This window comes from Elephantulus edwardii, unplaced genomic scaffold, assembly GCF_000299155.1.
Source record: "Elephantulus edwardii isolate Elephantulus edwardi_28Jun2011 unplaced genomic scaffold, EleEdw1.0 scaffold00001, whole genome shotgun sequence".
Taxonomy (NCBI): Eukaryota; Metazoa; Chordata; class Mammalia; order Macroscelidea; family Macroscelididae; genus Elephantulus; species Elephantulus edwardii.
Window position 1 is genome coordinate 14,211,093 of NW_006399751.1, and position 22,154 is coordinate 14,233,246.

Here is a 22,154-nt window from a genome sequence, read left to right on the forward strand (position 1 = left end):
TCCTGAAGCGGGCTTTGGTCTTTTCAATCACTTGCTGTACATCTAAGAGCTGGGCAGTGAATAAGGATGACAGAAAAACCCTGATGCTTTTGAGGTGTGGTGTTGTGGAAGAGTACTAAATATCATGGACTGCCAAAAAACCCCCAGATACGTCTAAGAGAAAGTGAAGTCAGAGTGCTTCTTGGTGGCAAGGATAGTGAAGTTTTTGTCTTGTATACTTGGTCATGTTGCTAGGAGAAGTTATTCTTTGGAGAAAGACATTATGCCAGGAGATGGTGGAAGGAAAATGGAGAGGAAAGACCCTCAGGCAAGTGGATTGAAACAGTGACTGCAGCACACTACTCAAGATTTTGAGATTGGTATAGGATAGGACAGGTTTCAGATCTGTTCTTCACAGGGTCACTGTGAGTTATACCGGTCTCAGCACCTAACAACATTGAAATCAGAATTTAAGATCTACCCTCGAATCTTAGGAATGCCATCTGTTCCTAAATTTTACCTATTTTCTGTGGTGACCTTTTTTTGTGTCTAATGTTAAGGCCTCTAGGTTTTTTTCTGAGTCTTCTGATTTTTTAGGTTTATTTTCTCCATCGTTGGTAGGTAAGTAAGCTGCCGACAAGACAAGTCAACTGACTCGTAGTGACCCTGTAACAATAGATCTAAACCTTGCCTAATCCTCCCATTGTACTAAAGCTCATTGTTAACAGTCACTTTGTCCTTTTCTACCCATTTAAAAATTCTGTTTCATTAGAACTCTTATCTAGCTCATTTTTAGTTTTTTTCATTTATATAAAAAATATCTAGGGGAGCTCTGTTGGCCTAGTGGCAAGAAGCTGCACTGCAGTCCCAGAGGTGCACGGTTCAGATCCACCAGATACTCTTCCGGCGAAGGAGGGACAATCTCCTCCAGTACCAGTCAGATCTCATTTGACGGTACACACACACAAATAATAAACATTAAAAAAAAAATAAAATCTATATTTGCAGGCAATATTTGCTGTGTTTGAGATTATTAAACCATTTGCCTAGTGAATCCTTTTATGCTTCATACTGACTTCTTTCTTACACTTAAAACTCTTCCTTAGTTGTTTAATGTCAGTGAAACACTGGAAACTAGGATGCATGGGCTCTCTAGAAGTATATGTCTTCTGTCTTTAACAACCCTCAGTTATCAAGTCCTTTTGGTGGTTTTCAGAATGCATTCACACCTTTCACCTTCCCCCCTCCCCAGTTTTTAATCTTTTGTCTCATACTAAGGTCTAAACATACCAGTACTGACTAGCAGTAGTATTTAAGAAACCCAAACAAAAACAAACCTTCATTTTAGTCCATAAACTCAATTCATTCCCACCAAGTCAGAATCTTCCAGTGGGTTTGCAGAGGAGAAAATTGCCCATTTCTTCGGTGGAGTTGAACCACCAGAGAGAGTACCTTCTTTGCATTTGCAGTGTGGCTCCCTATAGACCAGAGGTTACCGTTGTTGTTAATGCCAGCGAGTTGACTCTGACTCCTAGCATATGAACAATGGATCTCTGCCCCATCCTGTGTCATCCTGTCAATCTCTGACATACTCAAGCTTGTCGTTAGGTCACTGTGTCTGTCAATCCATCTCATTGAAGGTTTTCCCAGTCTTTGCTAACCCTCCACCTTTCCAAACATCATGTCCTTTTCAAGGACTAGCCAGCTCCTCCTGACAAGCAACTCCTCTCTATAAGCCTCGACTTGGAAATACATAGATTTGGTTTTCCTGAAGATTGATTAATCACATGTGGAGGAAGAAAACCAAACACTGTGAATCCTCTTTCCTTAATTTGGGAAGAGAGAAAAAGCCTAAACTACTCTGCATATGATTACAAGATACTCAAAAGCAAAATTTGTATGAGAACATTTATTTATTTATTTTTTTTGTATGAGAACATTTATAACAAACTATCACCATGGTCTTAACCTATGGATAAAACAAATTAAAATTGAGACAACAAGCCACACATACATATTTTGATCAGAAAACCAGTAGTATTGGAATATTACCAAAATAGAAGAACATGGCCAATTAACATATCACAGAATATTTTATTTCACAGAATAAAAGTATTAGTACTCATAAGTTTATTTACAAAAATAACTAGTATGCTATGTAGTTGACACAATTTTGTCCTTGTCTTTACTGAAACATCTTTCTTGATACCTTGTCAGTTCCTGGAATTTATTGTCATTCCCTTCAGTGAAATGACCCTTTCCTTTAGTACCATTGGTTCTTGGTCATATATTGTTCTTTAGAATAGTTCATTATCGACCAATTCTTGTTTGTACAATGAGTCTTTGTATTACTTTCACCTATTTTTTTTGTGCTTTCTGTATCATTCAGTACTTTGCCTATAGAATTTTTTAGTGTTGCAAGGTGAGGCTTGAAGATGTTCTGGAGAAATGTTCCTTTTTAGTATAATTCTTGGTCTTTGTGTCCAAGAGATGGAGGGACTACACAGAGTGATTTTACCAAAAATAATTGGTTGACACGGAAATATTTCAGGAAATTATTGTTGCTATGTGTCGTCGAGTCGCTTGCGACTCATAGCGACTCTATGTACAGCAGCCCTAAACTGTGCTCTGTCCTGTGCCAGTCGCACTGTCTCTGACAGTCCCATCCCGATTATCCCAGTCATTGAATCAGTCCACCTCATAGAGGGCCTTCCCCTCCTGTGCTGTCCCTCCACCCTCCCAAGCATGATGTCCTTTCTCCAAGGACCCGGTCTCTTTTCACAACATGTCCAAAAAGTATGTTAGGTGGAGCCTCAGAATCCTTACCTCCAAGGAGCCACCCGGTTTAACCCTTTCCTGGATGAATCTGTTTTTCCTAGCAGTCCATGGTACTCTCGAAATAGGTTTTGTTGTGTTGTTTTGTGGTGTTTTATTTTTTTTTAAGTAGGAAAAAACCCTGTTTCGGGAAATAGTATATGAAAAATAACCAGTGGCAATAAAGGAAGAAATTCAAGCTGCACTGAAGGCATTGGCAAAAAATTAGGCCCCCAGAATCGATGTAGTACCAGTTGACATGTTTCAAGTAACAGATGCAGCCGTGAACATGCTTTCACCAGTTTATGCCAGGAAATTTTGGAGGACAGTTACCTCCCTGGCTGACTGATGAGATCGAATCCCTGTTTACTCCCATTCTCAAGAAAGATGATCCAGTAGAATGTGAAAATTACTGATCAATGTCATTAATTTCACATGAAAGCAAAATATCACTGAAGATCATCCAGAAATGGCTACATTGAGAGAATTGCCAGTAAGCTGAGTTTAAGAGAGATCATCGATGGCACCAGAGATAAAATTGCTGAAGTCAGATGGATCCTGGCTGAAAGTGAAGAATACCAGAAGAATGTCTGTTTTATTGACTATGCAAAGGCATTTGATTGTGTGGATCATAACAAATGGCTAACATTGAAAATAATGGGAATCCCAGAACACTCAGTTATGCTCGGATGAAGCCTGTACGTAGACAGAGAATCAGTTGTCTGAATGTAGCAAAGAAACACTGAATAGTTATCAGGAAAGATGCATCAGAGTTGTGTCCTTTCTCCATACCTATTCATTCAGTTTACTGAGTATATCGTTTGAGAAGCTGGACTCTTATGAAGAAGAATGTGGGATCGGAATTGGAGGGAGAATCTTCAAAAACCTGCGTTATAGAAATGACACAGCCTTGCTGATAGTGAAGACAACTTTTAACACCTGTTGCAGAAGATCAAGTAATATGACAACCTTCAATATGGATGGCATTTCAAGATCAGGAAGACAAAAATCTTACGACTGGGCCAATAGACATCCTGATAGATGGAGAAAAGATTGAAATTATCAATGACTTTGTCTTCCTTAGATCCATAGGTAGTCCATTCAGAAGACATGCATTGGGAAAAATCTGTCAAGGACCTGGCCAGATTGCTAAAGAACAGCGATCTAATGCAAACCATAGTCTTTTCAGTTACTTGCTGCACATATCCAAGTTGGACAATGGTTGAAGATGACAGAACAAGAATCAGTGCCTTAGTGTTTTTTGGTGCTGGAGAAGAGTACTGGATATTTTATGAACTGCCAAAAGAATATGTCTTGGAGGATGCTCCTTTCAAACAAGAATGGCAAAGTTTTATCGTGTTATTAGGAGGGGCCAGTTCTAGGCAAAGGACATGCTTGGAAAGGTGGAGTGTCCATGTATAAGGGAAAGACCCTCAGTATAAATGGTGACTGCATCAATAGGCTCAAGTATGTCAGAGATGGGGAGGATGGCACAGGACAGGGCAGAGTGCATATTTGTTTTTAATTAGGGTTGCTGTGACAGTAGGTTAACAGTACATAGTAACAGTCCTCACTTAGCCTCTTTTTTATTATCTGCCATTTTGCATTTACAACAATCTGCTATCCAACTATTTCTCATTAACAGTGTGCATATGACAGTAACAAGTGTCCAGGTGCATGGGGAGAGTATTTTTGATTGTGATTATTAAAGTTATGTGTCAGACTTGTCTGGGCCATAATTCTAACTATTAAAATCATCCTTCAGTTTATGATCTGTTAATGATTATCCTCCATTTTCATGTAAAGTCTGTTTTTTTATAACAAACTGGTCTTTAGAATCTTGTTAATGAGATTGTTACTAAGTCATTTTCAACTCATAGTGATCTTGTGTAAAACAGGACCAAATATTGCTTTGTCCTGAACCATCTTTGCAAGTAGTTGCTAGTGAGGAATGGGTATAAGTGGGGTCTTGTAAATAGAAGAAAAAGACTTTCTCAAAGTTAAAACTCTTGCTTTTAAAAAAGCCAAAAGAAACAACTCAAAACTCATGGCTTCCCATTGGAAGCAACTCATAGCGACCATCCAGTGGGTTTTGGGGGCTGTAAATAGCATGGAAGGAGATTACCCATCTTTCTACCACTAGGGCCACTAGTGAATTCACACTGCTAGAGGAGTGGCCTTTGGGTTATCCTATTTCGCTATAGACTATACCAGAAGAGCTCCCTTTAAAAAAGAGAGTGAGGGAGGATTTTAAACATGAGATGAAGATTTCTTTCCACAAATACAGATCTAAATTCTGAATAAAGTACTTTCTGATATTTCGAAAGGATATATAACAAACCAAACAGAGACAGACTCACTGCCGTCAAGCCAGTGCTGACTAATGTTGGTCCTTCCTTGAGTTTCTAAGCCTGTTAGTCTTACTAGAACAGAGTGCCTCATCTTTCTCCCTTAGAGCATCTGATGGGTACAGACTGCCAGCCTCTTGGTTTGGAGCTCAACATTTAACTTACTGTGCCAATGTGGTTCTTGGAAATAAGCACTTTAAAATTAGGAAAATTGCGTAGTGAGGCACCATCAAGTCAGTTCTGATTCATAGCATCCATGTGTACAACAGACAAATTGGTTGCTTTATCTTGTGCCATTCTCACAGTTGCCTGCTGCCCTTAACAGCCCATTGTTAGAGCTGTTGTGTTGATTCCACTTGTCTGTCTGTCTGTATCTCTTACTTCTGCTCTCTTCTTTATCAAGCATTATGTCTCTATTAGTCATATAATATTTTGTTAAAATAAACCCTTTCAGGAGGGTTAATTTTCTTATGACTTGGCTTTAGCTAATTTTGAAAAATGACATGAAGGCATCTTAAGGTGTTTTGTGTTGGCGTTTGGTTTTGTTGGTTTTCTTTTTTTTAATAGAGGCTTTTAAAAGATATTTTTGCTCCTACTTAAAAAATTTACTAACTTGAAATTTTGGGTGTGTGTGTGTGTGTTTTTTTAAACAGGTGCCATGTTTCATAACAGAGTAAGACTCCTGGTTAAGAAGAACTGAACACATTATACAGATACCAGATATAGGCCTATTACAAAGAAAGCATTAACCTGCCTCTGAGGTGACTAAAGGGGAATAATGGTGATTTTGCGCCGGGCTCGGCCGCCTGCTTCCGCCCCAACCAGCAATGAATCTTGACTCGCTCTCGCTGGCCTTGTCTCAAATCAGCTACCTGGTGGACAATTTAACCAAGAAAAACTACCGAGCCAGCCAGCAGGAAATACAACATGTAAGTACATTTTTCAGAACGCAAAAGAACCATTAAAGGAAATGAATAGTCAGCAGAAAGAAAGCTGGAGATTTATGTGGATACTTCCATTTAATATCAAAAGACATATATGGAGTTTGTTTTTAACTTTCATAGGTTTTTTAAAACTTTTTCTATAAAAGTTATCTATTTTTAAAAAGCAAATCCCAAAAGTTACCATTTTAAACTGTGTCATTCATTAACTCATTGGTTTGTGGTCTATTAATAGCATTGTATAACCTTTTCAACAATCTGATCCCATGGTAGTGTGTGTGTGTGTGTGTGTGTGTGTGTGTGTGTGTGTGTGTGTGTGTGTGTACACACACCATCAAATTGGATCTGACTGGTACTGGAGGAGATTGTCCCTCCTTCTCCAGTAGAGCATCTGGTAGATTTGAACCACGTCCCTCTGGGATTGCAGTGCAGCTTCCTGCCACTAGGCCACCAGAGCTCTCTATCCCATAACATTTTTATCACTCCAAAAGAAATGCCAGCACATTAATAGTCGCTCTCACCTTCCCTAAACTCTTGGTTGCCTTGGATTTGTCTCTTTGAGATTGACATGTTAAGGACTTTTAATATATTGAAAATCTGCACTTCTTTTGTGTCTGCCTTGTTGTTAGATGCCCGTTAAGTTGAATATGTGGACTTCCTGGATCATATGTCTAATAATCTATGGAACTATTTTCTTAATGTATTTGTACCATTTTACATTCCTCAAGCGTTAACATGGTTTTAATTTCTTCACATTCTTGTCATCCACCTTTTATTTTAGTCATCTTAGTTGTTATAAATGATGTGATACAGGGAGCTCTGGTGGCCTAGTGGCAAGAAGCTGCACTGCAATCTCAGAGGTACACAGTTCAAATCCACCAAATGCTCTGCTGCAGGAGGGGCAATCTCCTCCTATACCAGTCAGATCTGATTGGACACTACACACACAAATAATAAAATAAAAAAAATTTAAAAAATTGGCTATTACTCTAGAACTCACTTTCTCCGTTAAAAGCAAATGATATGATACCTTTTGTATTCCCTTATTAACTAATGATGCTAAATATCTTTTGATTTACTTCCATGCTATTTGTGCATCTTTGGAGTAATGTATACTCTTTCTTCTCCGTCTTCATTCCTTAGTCACTTTTCACGGTTTTCAGCTTCAAGTTTGATTGACTCTGGAGCGTTGCATGAAAAGAAAGTTAAATAGTAGTTTTAATGGCTTTATTTATTGTCTTCACATTTTTAAGTCAAATGGAGTGTCATACTTGGAATTTTATGTATACTGATGCTGAAAATACTGAGTAGTTCTCAGAGAAGGAACTTCAGCCATTGTTGCTTTAATGTCAAAACTAAATAATAAATTTGCTTATATCTTCCCCCCCACCCTGCATAAAAGTGAAACTTCTCTTCACATTTATTTTGTTTAATGAACAGATCTTTTGTGAAAGTAAAGTTGTATAAAGTTTCAAAAAGTATGGGATACCTGTATTGAAATTTGAGGTTCCAAAAAATACTAAAGTTATTTTTGATGAGGAACGCAAGGATCTTAAATTTTAAGGTATTAAAGAACATTGATGCCAGTTAAAAGGCTAAGATGCACTTAGTCCAAGCTGTGATCTTTTAAATTGCTTTGTTTGTATCGGAAAGTTGAGGACAATAACTAAGGATGACTGAAGAAGAATTGTCATTTTGGAAAAGAGTATAGAATAGCTCATAGAATGCGAAAAGAACAAGTGTTTTGGAAGAAGTGCTTCCAGGGTTTTCCTTAGAGGCAAAGATGATTTTCGTTATTTTTCACACCTGATCTTTCCCATTTCCTTCACCCCTCCTCCCTCCACCCATCAAATTTTGCAACTCTGTGATTAATGCACCCCTTGCTCTCAACCTCCCCCCCTTGAATCCTCATACTCATTCTACAATAATGGTCTTATACAGTATTCATCCTTGTGGGACTGAGTTAGTTCACTTAGAATAATGCTCTCTAGTCCCTCCCAAGTTAGGTAGTAATTTACAAAATCATTGCTCCTGTGTGCTGCATAGTATTCCATCTTGTGAATGTGCCATAATTTCCTCAGTCCATTTGGTTTTGGTTGGACATTTGGGATGGTGAATAACACTGCTTTGAACATTGCTATACAAATACCTGTTTGTGTCTCAGTTGTAATTTCCTTGGGATATGTTCTTAATAGTGGAATAGCTGGATCATACGGAGTTTCTATGTTCAGTTTTTTTAGGAAATGCCAAACTGCTTTCCAGAGTGGCTATATCATTTTAAAATCTCACCAACAGTGTATGACTTTCCACATCCTCTCCAGCATTTATTACTTGCTGCTCTGCTAAACTTTGCCACTGCTACTGGGGTGAGATGTTATCTCATTGTGGCTTTGATTTGCATCTCTGGTGTTATCATTACTCTTAAATAATGGAAGTCCTCACCAGAGCAGTAAGGCAAGAAAAGGAAATAAAAACATTCATCCAGATTGGTAAAGAGAAACTAAAATTATTTCTGTTTGTTAACGATAGGAAAAATCCCAAAGACTCACTGAGAAATTATTAAATTCCATATTTAGTTAAGTGACCTGGTATAAGATCAAAATATAGACGTCAGTTTAATTTCTCTATAGTAACAAAACCCTGAGCAGAAAAGAAATAAAACAGTATCATTCATAATAGTCACTCATAAGATGAAATATTAAAGACTAAGGAGAGGTACAGAAGACTTTTACCAACAGAAACTGAATGCTTACTATCCTTAGCTGTCAGAGAACTGCTATTGAAACTAGTGAGATATCACTTCACCCTAGCAAAAATAACGGTGTTCACTAAGACATTAAACCACACATCTAGGTGAGGATGTGGAGAGTTTAAAATTCTATATAGATTAAATCTCTGAATATTGTTGGTGACAATGTAAAATGGTACAACCACTGTGAAAAGCAGTTTGAGGCTTCCTTAGGAAGTTGGGTGTAGGAAATAGTTGAAAACAATTCCAGTGCCCAGCAGCTAACAAATGGGTAAAGAAACTGGTACATTCACACCGTGGAGGATTGTGCATCATTAAAAAACAGTTAAGAATTAGTGAAATATTACACGACATAGATGACATTAGAGTGTATTATGCTGAATGATAAAATAAATAAGTCACAAAAAGACCATCATATTTTTTAAAAAATTAAGAAATGGATTACAAACATAATCAGTCTTAGAAAATTAACAGGGAAAAAACCCAATTATCAGAGATGAGAATCAAAGGAGGAGGAGCAAAATATAGACAATTATTTCCCAAAAAAAAATACTAATGAGTATGTAGTTGTGTGGTGGTGTTTTTTTTTTAAAGTGTACATCACCCTAGTATATTCCTCTTTTGTTTAGCTATAAGTTGAAGACATTGGATGGGGGGGAGGATTTAGGTAGGATCTTAATATCCTAGGTCCATAAAAAATGAGCAAAAGGAGGGTAATGTTTACAGAAAGCTATTTCCAAAAACAAGTGATATTGTCTAGTACTCACTTCTGAAAATTCCATTCCTGAAAAACAGTTATGAAGAAGAAAACTATACTCCAAAAGTTATGAAATAATCTGAAAGAATTGAATGTCAATAATTTAAAAAAACCAGACTGTAAACAAATGAGTAAAACATGGCAACATTTTGAGCTTGACCACTTCTTAAGTCACTTCACATTACCACTGAGTCAGTTCTGACTCAGAGAATTGCTCATAGGACTTCGGAAGCAGTAAATCTTTATTGAGGAAGACCACTGCAGAGCAGGTGTGGGTTCAGACCACTTTTTGGTTGGTAGATGATAATCTTAACCACAGTGCTAGCAGTGCTCTACTAGACTACCTACCAGTATCCAGTTTTCCCACTAGTCTACTGATTCTCAGACTCTCTACCATCAAAGGTGAATCCTTTTTTGGCGCTGAGTACCTTCAAGTGGGAACTGGCCCACCTGTGATCCTCCACAGGGTTTTCAGAGACAGTAAATAGCACAGGAGGAGATTGCCCCTCTTTTTCCTGTTGAAGCAGCTAGTAGATTTGAACCATGTTTCTTTGGTTTGGTAGCACAACTTGTTAAGTGTAAGCCACAAGAACTTCCTATTACCTAGCTCATAAAAAAAAAGCCAACACTACTGTTGAGTTGTTTCTGATTCGTGGTGACTGTCCATCGTGTTTCTGAGGCTATAAATTTTTATGACGAGACTGCCCAACTTTTCCCCTAGGAGTATCTTAGAGATTTGAATCACCAACTTTTTGGTTAACAGACCACCACACAGTGTGCTATACTACCAAAGTTCCACTGTATAGCATTTAGTAAACAGGCATTTATTTTACACATACACTGATCTGTGTTCTAAACAAAATACATAGAAGTTAATACAAGCAAAGAGAGTAGTTCTTATTTTCATGCGCTTAAATAGAGTAATGGATAAAAGACCCTAAACAGAAATAAATCAAGATACAAAACAACTGTGAGATACCATCTCACCCCAGTAAGAATTGCAAAATTTAACAGAACAGCAGACATCAAAGGCAGGTGAGATTGCGGAGAAACTGGAATGAATCACTGTTAGTGGACGTGTAAAATGGTACAACCACTATGGGAGGCAGTGTGGCGCTTTCTCAAAAAGTTGCAAATAAAAATACCAGTTGACCCAGCAGTTCCGCTACTGGGAATATACCCTGAAGAAACCATAACCACCACCCAAGCAGATATATGCACACCCATGTTTATCGTGGCTTTGTTCACAATAGCAAAGAGTTGGAAACAACCTAAGTGCCCATCAGCAAATAAATGGATAGAGAAGCTCTAATAAATTCACGCTATGGAATATTACACTGCATTAAAAAACAAAGAATTAATGTAATATTATTCAAAATGGGTGACCCTGGAAGACATTATGCTGAGTGAAATATCTCAGTCACAAAAGGACAAATACTGCAGTGTCACCCTATCGGACTGACATCACGGTTAAGGGGAGACTGAGCTAGAGGGGATAAATAATGTATACTACATTGAGACAGATGAGGGAGAGAACTGTTTAAAAAGGGATATGTGATTAGGTATTGTCATGATAGGAGTCTAGAATGAAGGCTGCATAGTAGAGTGGACTTGGGGGAGGGATTGTGTAACAATGAAAGAATTTTACTTTTCAAAGAGAAGAGTGAACTGTGGGGGAGGGGTGGGCAGGGAGAAAAATGCAACAATGAATGAATGGCAATCCAAAGTCTGCAAACTTTCAGAAAAAACAATACACAAATGGGTGCCCAAGGATTGCAGACAAATCCTAGGTGATTATAGCATTAAAAAAAAAAAGAAATATATGAAGATAGTGGAGTGGTGTGGTCAATGGGAAGTTGCACTTTAGTCAAAAGATTCCAGTCTTCTCTGGCAATTCAAATCTTTTTAGTGATTCCAAGGGAATAGTGATTCCTCTTGGGTGCTTTATTGCCTTGGAAACCCGATAGAGGATGAGCTATGATGACCTCAGTGACATTGAGAGAAGGTCTCACTGATAAGGTGAATCAAGTGCTTTCCACGGGAAGCATAAAGGAAATGAGATAAAATCTCATAGATTGTCTTGAGCTTCTCAGTTAAAATTACCACGTTCCTATTTCTATGCATTCTAAGGAACAAACAGAGCTCAAGGACAACATCTAGAATAGTCCAGGAATAGCTTGTTGGTCAATTAATTGAGGGCTTAGTTTTAGGCTATTGTATACAGGTTTTAGAACTATAATATATAGTAAAAAAATGCTTTTATGGATTCAGTTTAATACTCTGTTACTAACCTGAAACACATTTTTAAAAACTGTGTACCCATTACATACTGTTAATGGTAACTGGTTATTGATGGAGACTTTTACTAAAGTGCACAGGGTTGTATCGGCTAATTAAATGGTAGCTTTTCTTTCTCTTTACTTCTTGCCAGTGACTTAGGAGAAACAAAAAAATATTTCCAAAAGTAGTCATTACAAAACATTGAGACCTACATCTCTGTAATTCCGGTACTCAGATTTCAGTATGAATAGTTTAATGAGAGTTTTGTCCTAAAAATTGATTCACTTTTAATGTTAACTTGCAAATTTGTATTTTTTAATTTCTTTTTAGATTGTGAATCGGCACGGTCCTGAGGCAGACAGGCATTTACTACGCTGCCTATTTTCGCATGTGGATTTCAGTGGCGATGGTAAAAGTAGTGGAAAAGATTTCCATCAGGTATTTGAGGCTTTAAAGAGTATTTCTATTTACTTGACTGTAATGATTAATTGACTTGTATTTTGAACAATATGTTTATAGTGAATGACACAAAGAACATCTAGAAATAATCTTAGCTGGTTGGTTAGAAGGTGTTCTTGGACTTTTCTTCCTTTTTTCTGTCTTTACCTTCTACCTGACTGCCCTTAAAGCTGCCTTCTTGGAGAGCTAGTGCTTAGACTAGATATTCCTGACGAAAACAAGTATGGGAATGTCCTGGTGACGAGTAAGGCAAAGAGGAGAATATTGAATCGTATCCTGGGTTCTTGATTCTCAATTTTATAACAGTTTCTTGTGTTAATTGTCCTGGTGGTCTCTTTTTCTGGGCATTATTTTGTGGAAGTTTTTATTTAATGCTGAACTTGAAATAGATTTTTATAATGTTTGACATCTGTGTAGTACATTACACTTAGTATGTTCTAAGCACATCTGTTTTTATTTGTGTTCAATGATTGTTGGTGTTAATGAAATGTTTTTCTTATTTTTTGAAGACTCAGTTTCTGATTCAGGAGTGTGCGTCACTGATAACAAAGCCAAATTTTATCTCGACGCTGTCCTATGCCATTGATAATCCATTGCACTATCAGAAGGTTGGTATTTTTAATAGTCCTAAGTATATGATCTCTTTATTAGGCGTTCTAAATAAATCATCATTTTCTGTCTCATTATCATGAGACTAAATTTTTTTAAAAAGTATTTCTTTAATAAAAAATATCCAGCATGCTCTATAAGGAGGAAAAGAAAGGTCATAAATGGGAGTTTAATGTCTGAGCAGTTTCTACTAGAGTTCAAAAGTTGTAAGACGTATGAGTACATATAATGATAACAAGAACAATAATCATTTAAGGATTAGTCTTTTGAAGAATTGTTAAAATTTAACTCTGTTGGCCTACTAGATAGAAAGTCATGCTACCAAGCCAAAGGTGTGTGATTTTAATCTGCGGCCCTCAGGTCTGGTTTTTAATTGTTTTCAGTCAGACATTCTTCTAAGTGGCATTAGCACTGCTCTGTCCATTTGCTGTATAGAAGTAACTTGTGGTTGCTTGCTGCTGAACACTGACACTGATGTGCCAAATGCAATAATGGTTACCCATGGCAGACAGTGTTTGGTGGAACTACCCGATTAAAACAAGCTTGGAAGCAGGAGTGGCATCCACTTCTGAAATAGCTTGCCTCGGGAAACCCTATGAACTTGTAGAAACTTTGAAAGTTATACAAGTGTTCAGGTCTTAGGTCTTTCGTTCATAGGGTTGCTATGAGTCATTGTGACTCGAAGGCACCTAACAACAATATTCAATCACAGTGGTGCTTACAAAAGTTGTCTTTTATACAAGGTAACAACTAGTCAGGAAGGTCTTTACAAGATTATAATAGAGTTGGAAGGAGTAGTTTGAACAAAAGGTGAAAAGTTTTTAATAAAGTAGAGATAATCAAGAGTGATTTCTCTGGGCTAGCACATCTTGAAATGGGGAATACTAATGTTTTAATCACATAATATCATCTCTTAATTTTACAATTTCAAGTGGTTTTTTAGGATTTCTTTTATAGCTTTCTAACAAAATACAGGCAGTTAGTTTGATAATTAGTAGAATCTTAACTAAACCCAGGATCTGTAAGGTCTTTAGTTCTATTACAGTAAAGCAAAGGTTTGTAGGATAGAATCCATAGCTCTAGGACATGTTATAAATTGTTAATAGATAATTACACATTGCTTTTACTAAAAAATAGTTCAATGTTTGGGTAAATGCTTTTAAAACTACTTGAAAACCAGTAAGTTTATGGTTTTAAAACAGTTTGTTCTTTTTCAGAGTTTAAAGCCTGCACCCCACTTATTTGCCCAGCTGAGTAAAGTCCTCAAGTTAAGCAAAGTACAAGAGGTAAGTGATTTTAAAAAGAGAGAGAAGACAAATTAGGATTAAGAACAGTTGTTTGAGTCCTTAGTCACTCTAACCATTCTTATTACAGGTAATTTTTGGCCTTGCCCTCTTGAATTCTTCCAGCTCAGATCTCCGAGGTTTCGGTATGTTCCTTTTTTGCTATGTAGTGAAGTATGAGACTCTTCAGTGTAGGGTTTTAAGACTTCGTAATTTTGAAATTGTGTTGAATATTAGAAACTGATAAAGGGTTATTTGGTAAATAAGAAGGCTGAATAGTATATCTGTTTTGATGATATATGACCTTTTACCCATTGTAGTGTGGTAATGACATTTGGTTTGCTTGATTTACAGCTGCCCAGTTTATCAAACAGAAGCTTCCAGATCTTCTGCGTTCTTACATTGACGCAGACGTCAGTGGAAATCAAGAAGGTGGCTTCCAAGATATAGCAATAGAGGTCTTACACCTCCTGCTCTCCCATCTCCTCTTTGGGCAGAAGGGAGCCTTTGGAGTCGGCCAGGAGCAGATAGACGCATTTCTTAAGACACTACGCAGAGGTAAGAGTGTTGATAGCCTAGAGAAAATTATTTCTTTGGATGCTCAAACAGATGATAAATGTATTTTAGGTAAAGGCAGGGATTTACTCTCTTGGTTTTATGCTTATGAAGTCTTTTTGAGGAGAGTAAAATAATGATGAAGTTTCATTATAGAAAAGGAATGAATGGGCTTCTTGTCACATAAATATAGTTAAGATTTGGTTTATTTCTATATAGTTTCCATTCTTTAGGAAAATATAAATGTTGTCTTTAGTGTGTAAAATTTTCAGTCATTCTTTTATATTAGTAAATTTTAATATATCTCTTTTGACTCTTTATTATTGACTGTTAGGCTACAGTAACCGCTAGTTAGTGTGTTGTCTTTTTTTCTCTGATCTTTGATTTACTCTTTAAGTCATTGTTAATGAACAGGCATCTTGACTACTATTTAGTCCCTCCTTCCTAATGATGGTTTAATTTAAAAAAAAACTTTCTTTGATAGAGAACTTTCTATTTGTCATTGAAATAACTGAGTTTTTATATTCTCTTTTATGTTTCTGATATCTTTTCTGTTCTGTATTGTGAGAATTGACTGTTACATTTAGAGTATGAATTTGTCATTAGGTACCAGGATACAAATAGGAAAAAGTTATCAGATATAAAAATTTAAAATTGAGCTACTAAAGATGAAGGGAAATAACTCAACTTGGGGTGGCTTTTAGGAAGTTCAGGTGTTGTAGTTATAATGAGCTGTGCTGCTAACCTAAAGCTGCATTCTTTTTGGGTTCGGTTCCACCAGCTGCTACTCAGGAGAAAGATTGGCAGTCTTGGTTTTCTACTACTGCAGTTTAAAGTCTCAGAAGCCTGATATGACGTTCATAACTACTTGGCAATGAGATTATGTTTTAGAGAACATGAAGAAGATAATAGCTTTTTTTAATAGCAATGTTGTTGTTATGTGCCATAGAGTCGGGGTTTTTAGAGACGTTAATTGCAGGAAGAGATTGCTCACGGAGCAGTTGGTGGATTTGAACCATGTGCTTTGAGGATTGCAACGCAGTTTCTTCCCACAGTTATATTCTCTTTTTCCTCCCCCCGCCACTCAGATTTTCCCCAGGAACGCTGTCCTGTGGTGCTTGCACCACTTTTATACTCTGAAAAACGGGACATTCTAATGGACAGGATCCTGCCTGATTCTGGAGGGGTAGCAAAAACCATGATGGAGAGCTCTCTGGCTGATTTCATGCAAGAAGTAGGCTATGGCTTTTGTGCAAGGTTGGTAGTCAGATATATTGTTTCTCATTACTCTTATATTTGCTAATAAATTTTTCCCGGCACTAGTTACTTTAAGTAAGTTCCTCAGATTATTTCACAGTGTCTTTTGCCTTTGTTCATGTTGCTCATACCAACTAGTTTTGCAGACTTAATTCTTACCCCCTTCACCTATACAATTTCTCAGATTTAAGAATTAAGAAAAAAGGATTTTAACTTGTCAAGATCCTTTTGGAGGAGAAATGATACTGAAGTTAATACTCGCTTTCAATTTAATGCGTCTGATTTTCTCCTCTTCCTCAGTTTAATCACTATGCCTTCATATCCTACATCTTTATAATTTTTATACCATGCCTTCTGCATTTTCTTTTTTACCTGCTTGCAGCACCAGAAGGTGGGGTGGAGATTAGTTATACTACTGTGTATTGGTTCACTGGTGTTCCTTTAACTGACACACCATAAATGGATGATTTTAACAAAGAGGTTTATGCTCTTGGAATTTAGGATTTATATAATTGTTAAAGTCCTGCTATTTCAGAAGTGGATGGCCAGTCTTATTTGGATGATGATGCTGGTGTTTTAAATACTGGTGGCATAGCTTGCAATGTCCCAGCAACATGTCTGTCATCACAATACAATAAACTGACAGACAACTGTCTTGTTCATAAGAGCAAACTAAAAAAATAAACATATATGTTATGGGAAATAGAAAACAAATTGTGTGGCCTGGGACAGGATATTTTTCAGTGCAGCAGAAGATTAGAGTTGGAGTGCCCAGTCAAGTCAGTTTCTGTTCTTCTGAGTATTGGCTGAGACCCCAAGATATGAGCTAGGTCTAGAGCTAGGATACCCAATCTAGTGCAGAGTTTCTGCTGACCTCAGAGATAATGTTGATGTATAGGGCAGGAAGAGGTTTACTTGTGTTTTATTGACTATGCAAAAGCATTTGACTGTGTGAATCATAACAAATTGGCTAACATTGAGGAGATACGGCCTTATACGTTGACTGTGAAGCGGTGATGGTGAAAGAAAACAAGGGAACCTCTGCATAGTTTGAAATTAGGAACTGTCTGTGTCAGGGCTATATCTCCATACTAATCAAACTGTACACTGAGCAAATAATTTGACATTACACCTTATAAGAATTGATTGAATTATGGTGCTAGAGAAGAGTCTTGAACACCACTAAGAAAACAAATAAATCTGTCTTGGAGGGGGTGAAACCAAGTTGCTCCTTGAAGCCCTGTCTCACATGCTTTGGTTATGTGGCCAGGCGGGATTGATTCTTAGGAAAGACATCATGCTCGGAATGGTGAAGAGACAGCGCAGGAGAGGAAGACCCCAAATGGAGATGGATTGTTATAGAGTAACTGGAGCAGTGGGGGTTGGTGTGTGAGTATTTAGTGAGGCTGTTTCAGGGAAGGGCAGGGTTCAGAGCTTCTGTACATAGGGTTGCTATGGGTCGTAGGCAACTCAGTGGCACATAACAACAAAAACAAGGTTACTGTATGAAACAAAGAATGTGATATCAGAATTGGAAGAAGACTTAGTAGCAACCTGCATTATGCAAACGACTTAGCCTGGCTAGCAGAAAGTAAAGATGACTTAATCTTAGTGGATCAAAGCACTCCCTGTGTAAAATCAATATGGCTAATTTCAATATTAAGAAAACAAAAATCCTCACTACTAGACCAGTAGGCAACATCATAATAGGTAGAGACAGATTGAAATTATCAGAGATTTCATTTTACTTGGCTCCACAATTAGTACTCATGGTAGTAGCAATCAGGAAATCAAAAGACTTAATTATAGTGGAAAAATCTATTGTCAGCACTTCACCAGTGTGAAGAAATACAGTGTAAAGACTAAGGTGGGCCTGAGCAAAGCAATGGTATTTTCAGTTGTTTCATTTGCTTATGGACAGTGAATAAGGAAGTCCAAAGAATTGAGGCCTTTGAGTTGCAGTATTGATAAAGAGTATTGCCTATCCCATGGATTGCCAAAAGAGCAAATACATCTGTCTTGAATGAAGTGTGGCCAAGTTGTTTTTAGGCAAGGGTGGTGATGAAACTTTCTTTCTCATCCTTGGGGCATGTTGTCAGGAGAAGCCTGGGGAAGTAGAGAAAGAAGACCCTCATCATAATAGATTGACTTAAGGCTATAGTAGCTAGCAAATAGGAACAAGATACATATATTGCTGTTTAAAAGGGAAAGAGGAGAAAGGGTGTGGAAGAACAAAGAGGAAATCACTAGGACAGCAGAGATCAGTGAGGGTATGAGACGTGGAGAAATAGGTAAAGGTACAAGAGGTACTTGAAGAAACATAAAAGTAGCAGATTCATAGTAATTACATAAAATACAGTGTACAGAAATGATTATATAAGCCTAAATGTACATTTAACAGTGTATTTGAATAATTGTATAAAAGAGAATGATGGTGTAAGAAAAATACATTTGTTTTAAAAGATACATTGAAACAATGACTACACATAACAACTGACCACTACTTAGGTTTGAAGTAGTCTCTTGTTTTGTGCCTGACAAAAATCTTGTTTATTAAATTTCCGGTTATAAGGTGAAAAAATTGGAATATGTTTTGTAGATTTTGTACAGTCTTGATTGAGATTGGTCGTGTTTTTATGAAGTTGATTTTTGTTGCAGTATTGAAGAATGTCGAAACATAATCATGCAGTTTGGTGTGCGGGAGGTCACAGCTGCCCAAGTTGCAAGAGTTTTAGGAATGATGGCTCGAACTCATTCAGGATTAACAGATGGTATTCCATTACAGGTAAGTACAAAGAATTAATTCTGTCCTATGTGTTTGTTTTATTTACTCCATTAATGTGAACTAGGATTGCTTTAACAACCAGCATGAAATGAAAGATAGTAAATGTTTGGGTTTGTTTAACTACAGAGTATATCTGCTCCTGGCAGTGGAATCTGGAGTGATGGAAAAGATAAGAGTGATGGAGCACAAGCACACACATGGAATGTGGAAGTCTTGATTGATGTTCTGAAAGAGCTGGTGAGTATGTATGCTCATGAGTTCTGAGTCATTATCTAAGTATAATTTAAGGAAATAAAATTCTAATGAATTAAATGTCCAGCTCTGTAATAATAATAATAATAATAATGTCTAGAACTTAGTTCATTGGCTCAAAAAAGTTGGAGTGTCTTAAGATTATTTAATGTTATTATGTGTTGTCAGAACCAACTCATAGCTCACCCAGCAGTGGGTTTTTATAAGCAGTAAATTACGTAAGAGGAAATTGTTCATCTTTGTCCTACAGAGCAGCTTGTAGATTGGCATTGTAGGCCTTTGAGTTGGAAGCACAGCTACTTACCACTTGGCCAGTAGAGCTCTCTCTTGAGAGAAATATGTTTTAGAAATTGTATATAATCAACTGCAGATTTTGTTAACTGTTTATTGGGATACAATTCTAAACCACTTCACTGATAAAGTAAATTTGTAGGTTGAGGGATATGTGGGTTTCTGTGGACTAATTTGTAAATTAATAATTGTTTAGTGATACATGAAATTAATATAGACATCATAAAAATACATAGATGTAGTAAGTATAGCAAGCCTTACTTATGACAGATGAGGATAATAAAAATTCATACTTAACTATTTTCACTTCTAGATTATTCACAAACTTAAAAAGTAAATTGTTGTTCTGCCTCAAACAATAAAAAACCTCTCCTAAAATGTTGAAATATTTAAAACAATAGAATAAAAAATTTAGTGATTAAAAGAAAGTGATAATCAGTGAGAGAATAGTGGAGTTAGTATGCAGTATTGTCAGTTTTGTTCCTGAAATGTCAAGAATCAAAACATGAGGTTGAGAGTAAAGAATTTTTAGACCATTTTTTAGTATGTGCACACACAGACAGTTATCATGTTTAGATCATGTATCTTACGGCTTTGGTTTCCTCTGTCTTGCTGCTAAGATATCCCCTTAACAAAAAATCGTTTGCTAATGAACTTAGTGCTGCTAATGAAATTAGGTTTTCCTTTGTTAATTTTTTTAATAGTAGATGATAGAAGGGTAAAATTTGAACACTTCGTATTCTTTTAATAATACAATATGATCATTGCTGTAATCTTAGAAATAGTAGAATTTTTAAGCTAAATTTATCACTATGAATAATAAATTATCTTTTTTTCTTGTTAAAAGTCAAAACATGCCCTTTTCACTAAGTAGCTTCATCTTTGTACTTTATTTCTCTATTAAAAATTTGTTTTCTATGCAACTACAGTCTCAGAGGTGCACGGTTCAAATCCACCAGATGCTCTGCTGGAGAAGGAGGAACAATCTCCTCCTGTACCAGTCCGATCTGATTTGACGGTACACACAAAAAATAATGAAATAAAAATTTAAAAAAAAATTTTTGTTTTCTAGAAAATAACTTTACCTGGATTATTCTTGATTTCTAAGAGCTGTAGAGTCAATGCTTGCAATGTGGGTTTGAACTGTTTACCTGTTTTTGCCCCCTTCCTTTTGCTCCCTGAATATTGTTTTTTGGCAGAGACCAAATGGTAATTTCAAATACACATTGTGCCTGTGGTTTTACTTTTTTGAAATGTCTTGGCAAGGTTAAGAGGAGGAAACATGCTTGTGGAGTAACCCGGGGTATGTGTGTGTGTCTTTTTTTCTTTTTTTTTAATAGTGCTGTGTTATACAGTAAATATGATAGTATTAAAGTAAATCCCGGAAGCAAATTTTAAAGTAATAATTTTTTAAGATTATTTTATTGCAAGTACAGAACTTTGAATATATATACTGCAAAAGATTGACAAAAAAAAGGCATAAGTAGAGCATCCAAGATGGTGGCCAGGAGGAGGCTGATGAAGGAGCTTGAAGAAATCTACAAATGTGGCATGAAGAACTTCTGTAACATCCAGGTTAATGAAGCTAATTTATTGACCTGGCAAGGGCTTATTTATTGTTCCTGACAACCGTCCATACGATAAGGGGGCCTTCAGAATCGAAATCAACTTTCCAGCAGAGTACCCATTCAAACCACTGAAGATCACATTCTAAACTAAGGTCTACCATCTGAACATTGATGTAAAGGGACAGGTCTGTCTCACAGTAATTAGTGCTGAAAACTGGAAGCCAGCCACCAAGAGTGACCAAGTGATCGAGCCCCTCATAGCACTGGTGAATGACCCCCAGCTTGAACACCCTCTCCAGGCTGACCTAGCTGAAGATTACTCTAAGGGCCATATTGTGAGTATAGAAGAAGTGAGGGATCACTTCCCATGGTTCAAAATCAGGAAGGGAGGGTGTCAGGGATAGGTCCTATCTCCATACCTTTTCAGTCTATCTATATGCAGAACAGATCATTTAGGAGGCTGGGCTTTACGAGGAGAAATGTGACATCAGGATTGGAGGAAGACTCATCAACCTTACACAGATGACACAACATTGCTTGCTGAAACTGAGGTGGACCTCAAACACTTGTCACAAAGTTTTCAATATGGATTGAAGAAGACAAAGGTTTCTTACCACTGGGCCAATTGGAGCACCATTTTAGATAGAAGAGAGATTGAGGTTGTTAGCACATACATCTTGCTCGACTCCATAGTTAATATTCTTGGCACCAGCAGTCAGGAAATCAAAAGACGAATTGGGTAAATCTGCTGCCAGGGACCTTTCCAGAGTACTAAGAAGCAGTGATGTCAGTCTAGAGGCTAAGGTATGCCTAATCCATTCCATGGTCTTCGCAATTACTTTCTTTGCATCAGAGAGCTGGACAGTGATTCTGAATAACAGAAGAATCAGTGCTTTTGAAAGTAGTGGTGCTGGAAAAGAGTGTTGAAAATACCGTGGACTGCCAATAAAACAAATAGGTCTGTCTTGGAGAGGGTGAAACCAAGTCTCCTTGGGGGCTAGGATTTTTAAGCTACCATCTCCCATACTTTGGTCATGTGGCCAAGATGTATCAATCCTTGGAGAAGGACATCGTGCTCGGAAGGGTGGAGAGACAGCACAGGAGAGGAAGACCCCAAATAAGATGGATTAATACAGTAATGAGGGCATTGGGGGTAGGTGTGTCATTGAGGCTAGCACAAGACAGGGCAGGCTTCAGAGCTGTGGTACATAGGATCGCTGTGAGTGT

The 22,154-nt window shown here is 37.2% G+C and overlaps 1 protein-coding gene across 2 annotated transcripts in view; it reads left to right on the forward strand.

Moving 5' to 3' along the window:
* Positions 1-22,154, forward strand: part of CNOT1 (CCR4-NOT transcription complex, subunit 1) — a 100,005-nt gene that overhangs the window by 23,159 nt on the left and 54,692 nt on the right. For both annotated transcript variants that reach the window (XM_006878723.1, XM_006878724.1), the window contains exons 2-10: positions 5,795-6,070; positions 12,199-12,306; positions 12,837-12,935; positions 14,154-14,222; positions 14,311-14,365; positions 14,574-14,777; positions 15,863-16,031; positions 18,690-18,816; positions 18,943-19,053. In XM_006878723.1, coding sequence (XP_006878785.1) covers positions 5,969-6,070; positions 12,199-12,306; positions 12,837-12,935; positions 14,154-14,222; positions 14,311-14,365; positions 14,574-14,777; positions 15,863-16,031; positions 18,690-18,816; positions 18,943-19,053 — 1,044 coding nt within the window. In that variant the 5' untranslated portion in view covers positions 5,795-5,968. The remainder of the gene's footprint in view (positions 1-5,794; positions 6,071-12,198; positions 12,307-12,836; positions 12,936-14,153; positions 14,223-14,310; positions 14,366-14,573; positions 14,778-15,862; positions 16,032-18,689; positions 18,817-18,942; positions 19,054-22,154) is intronic.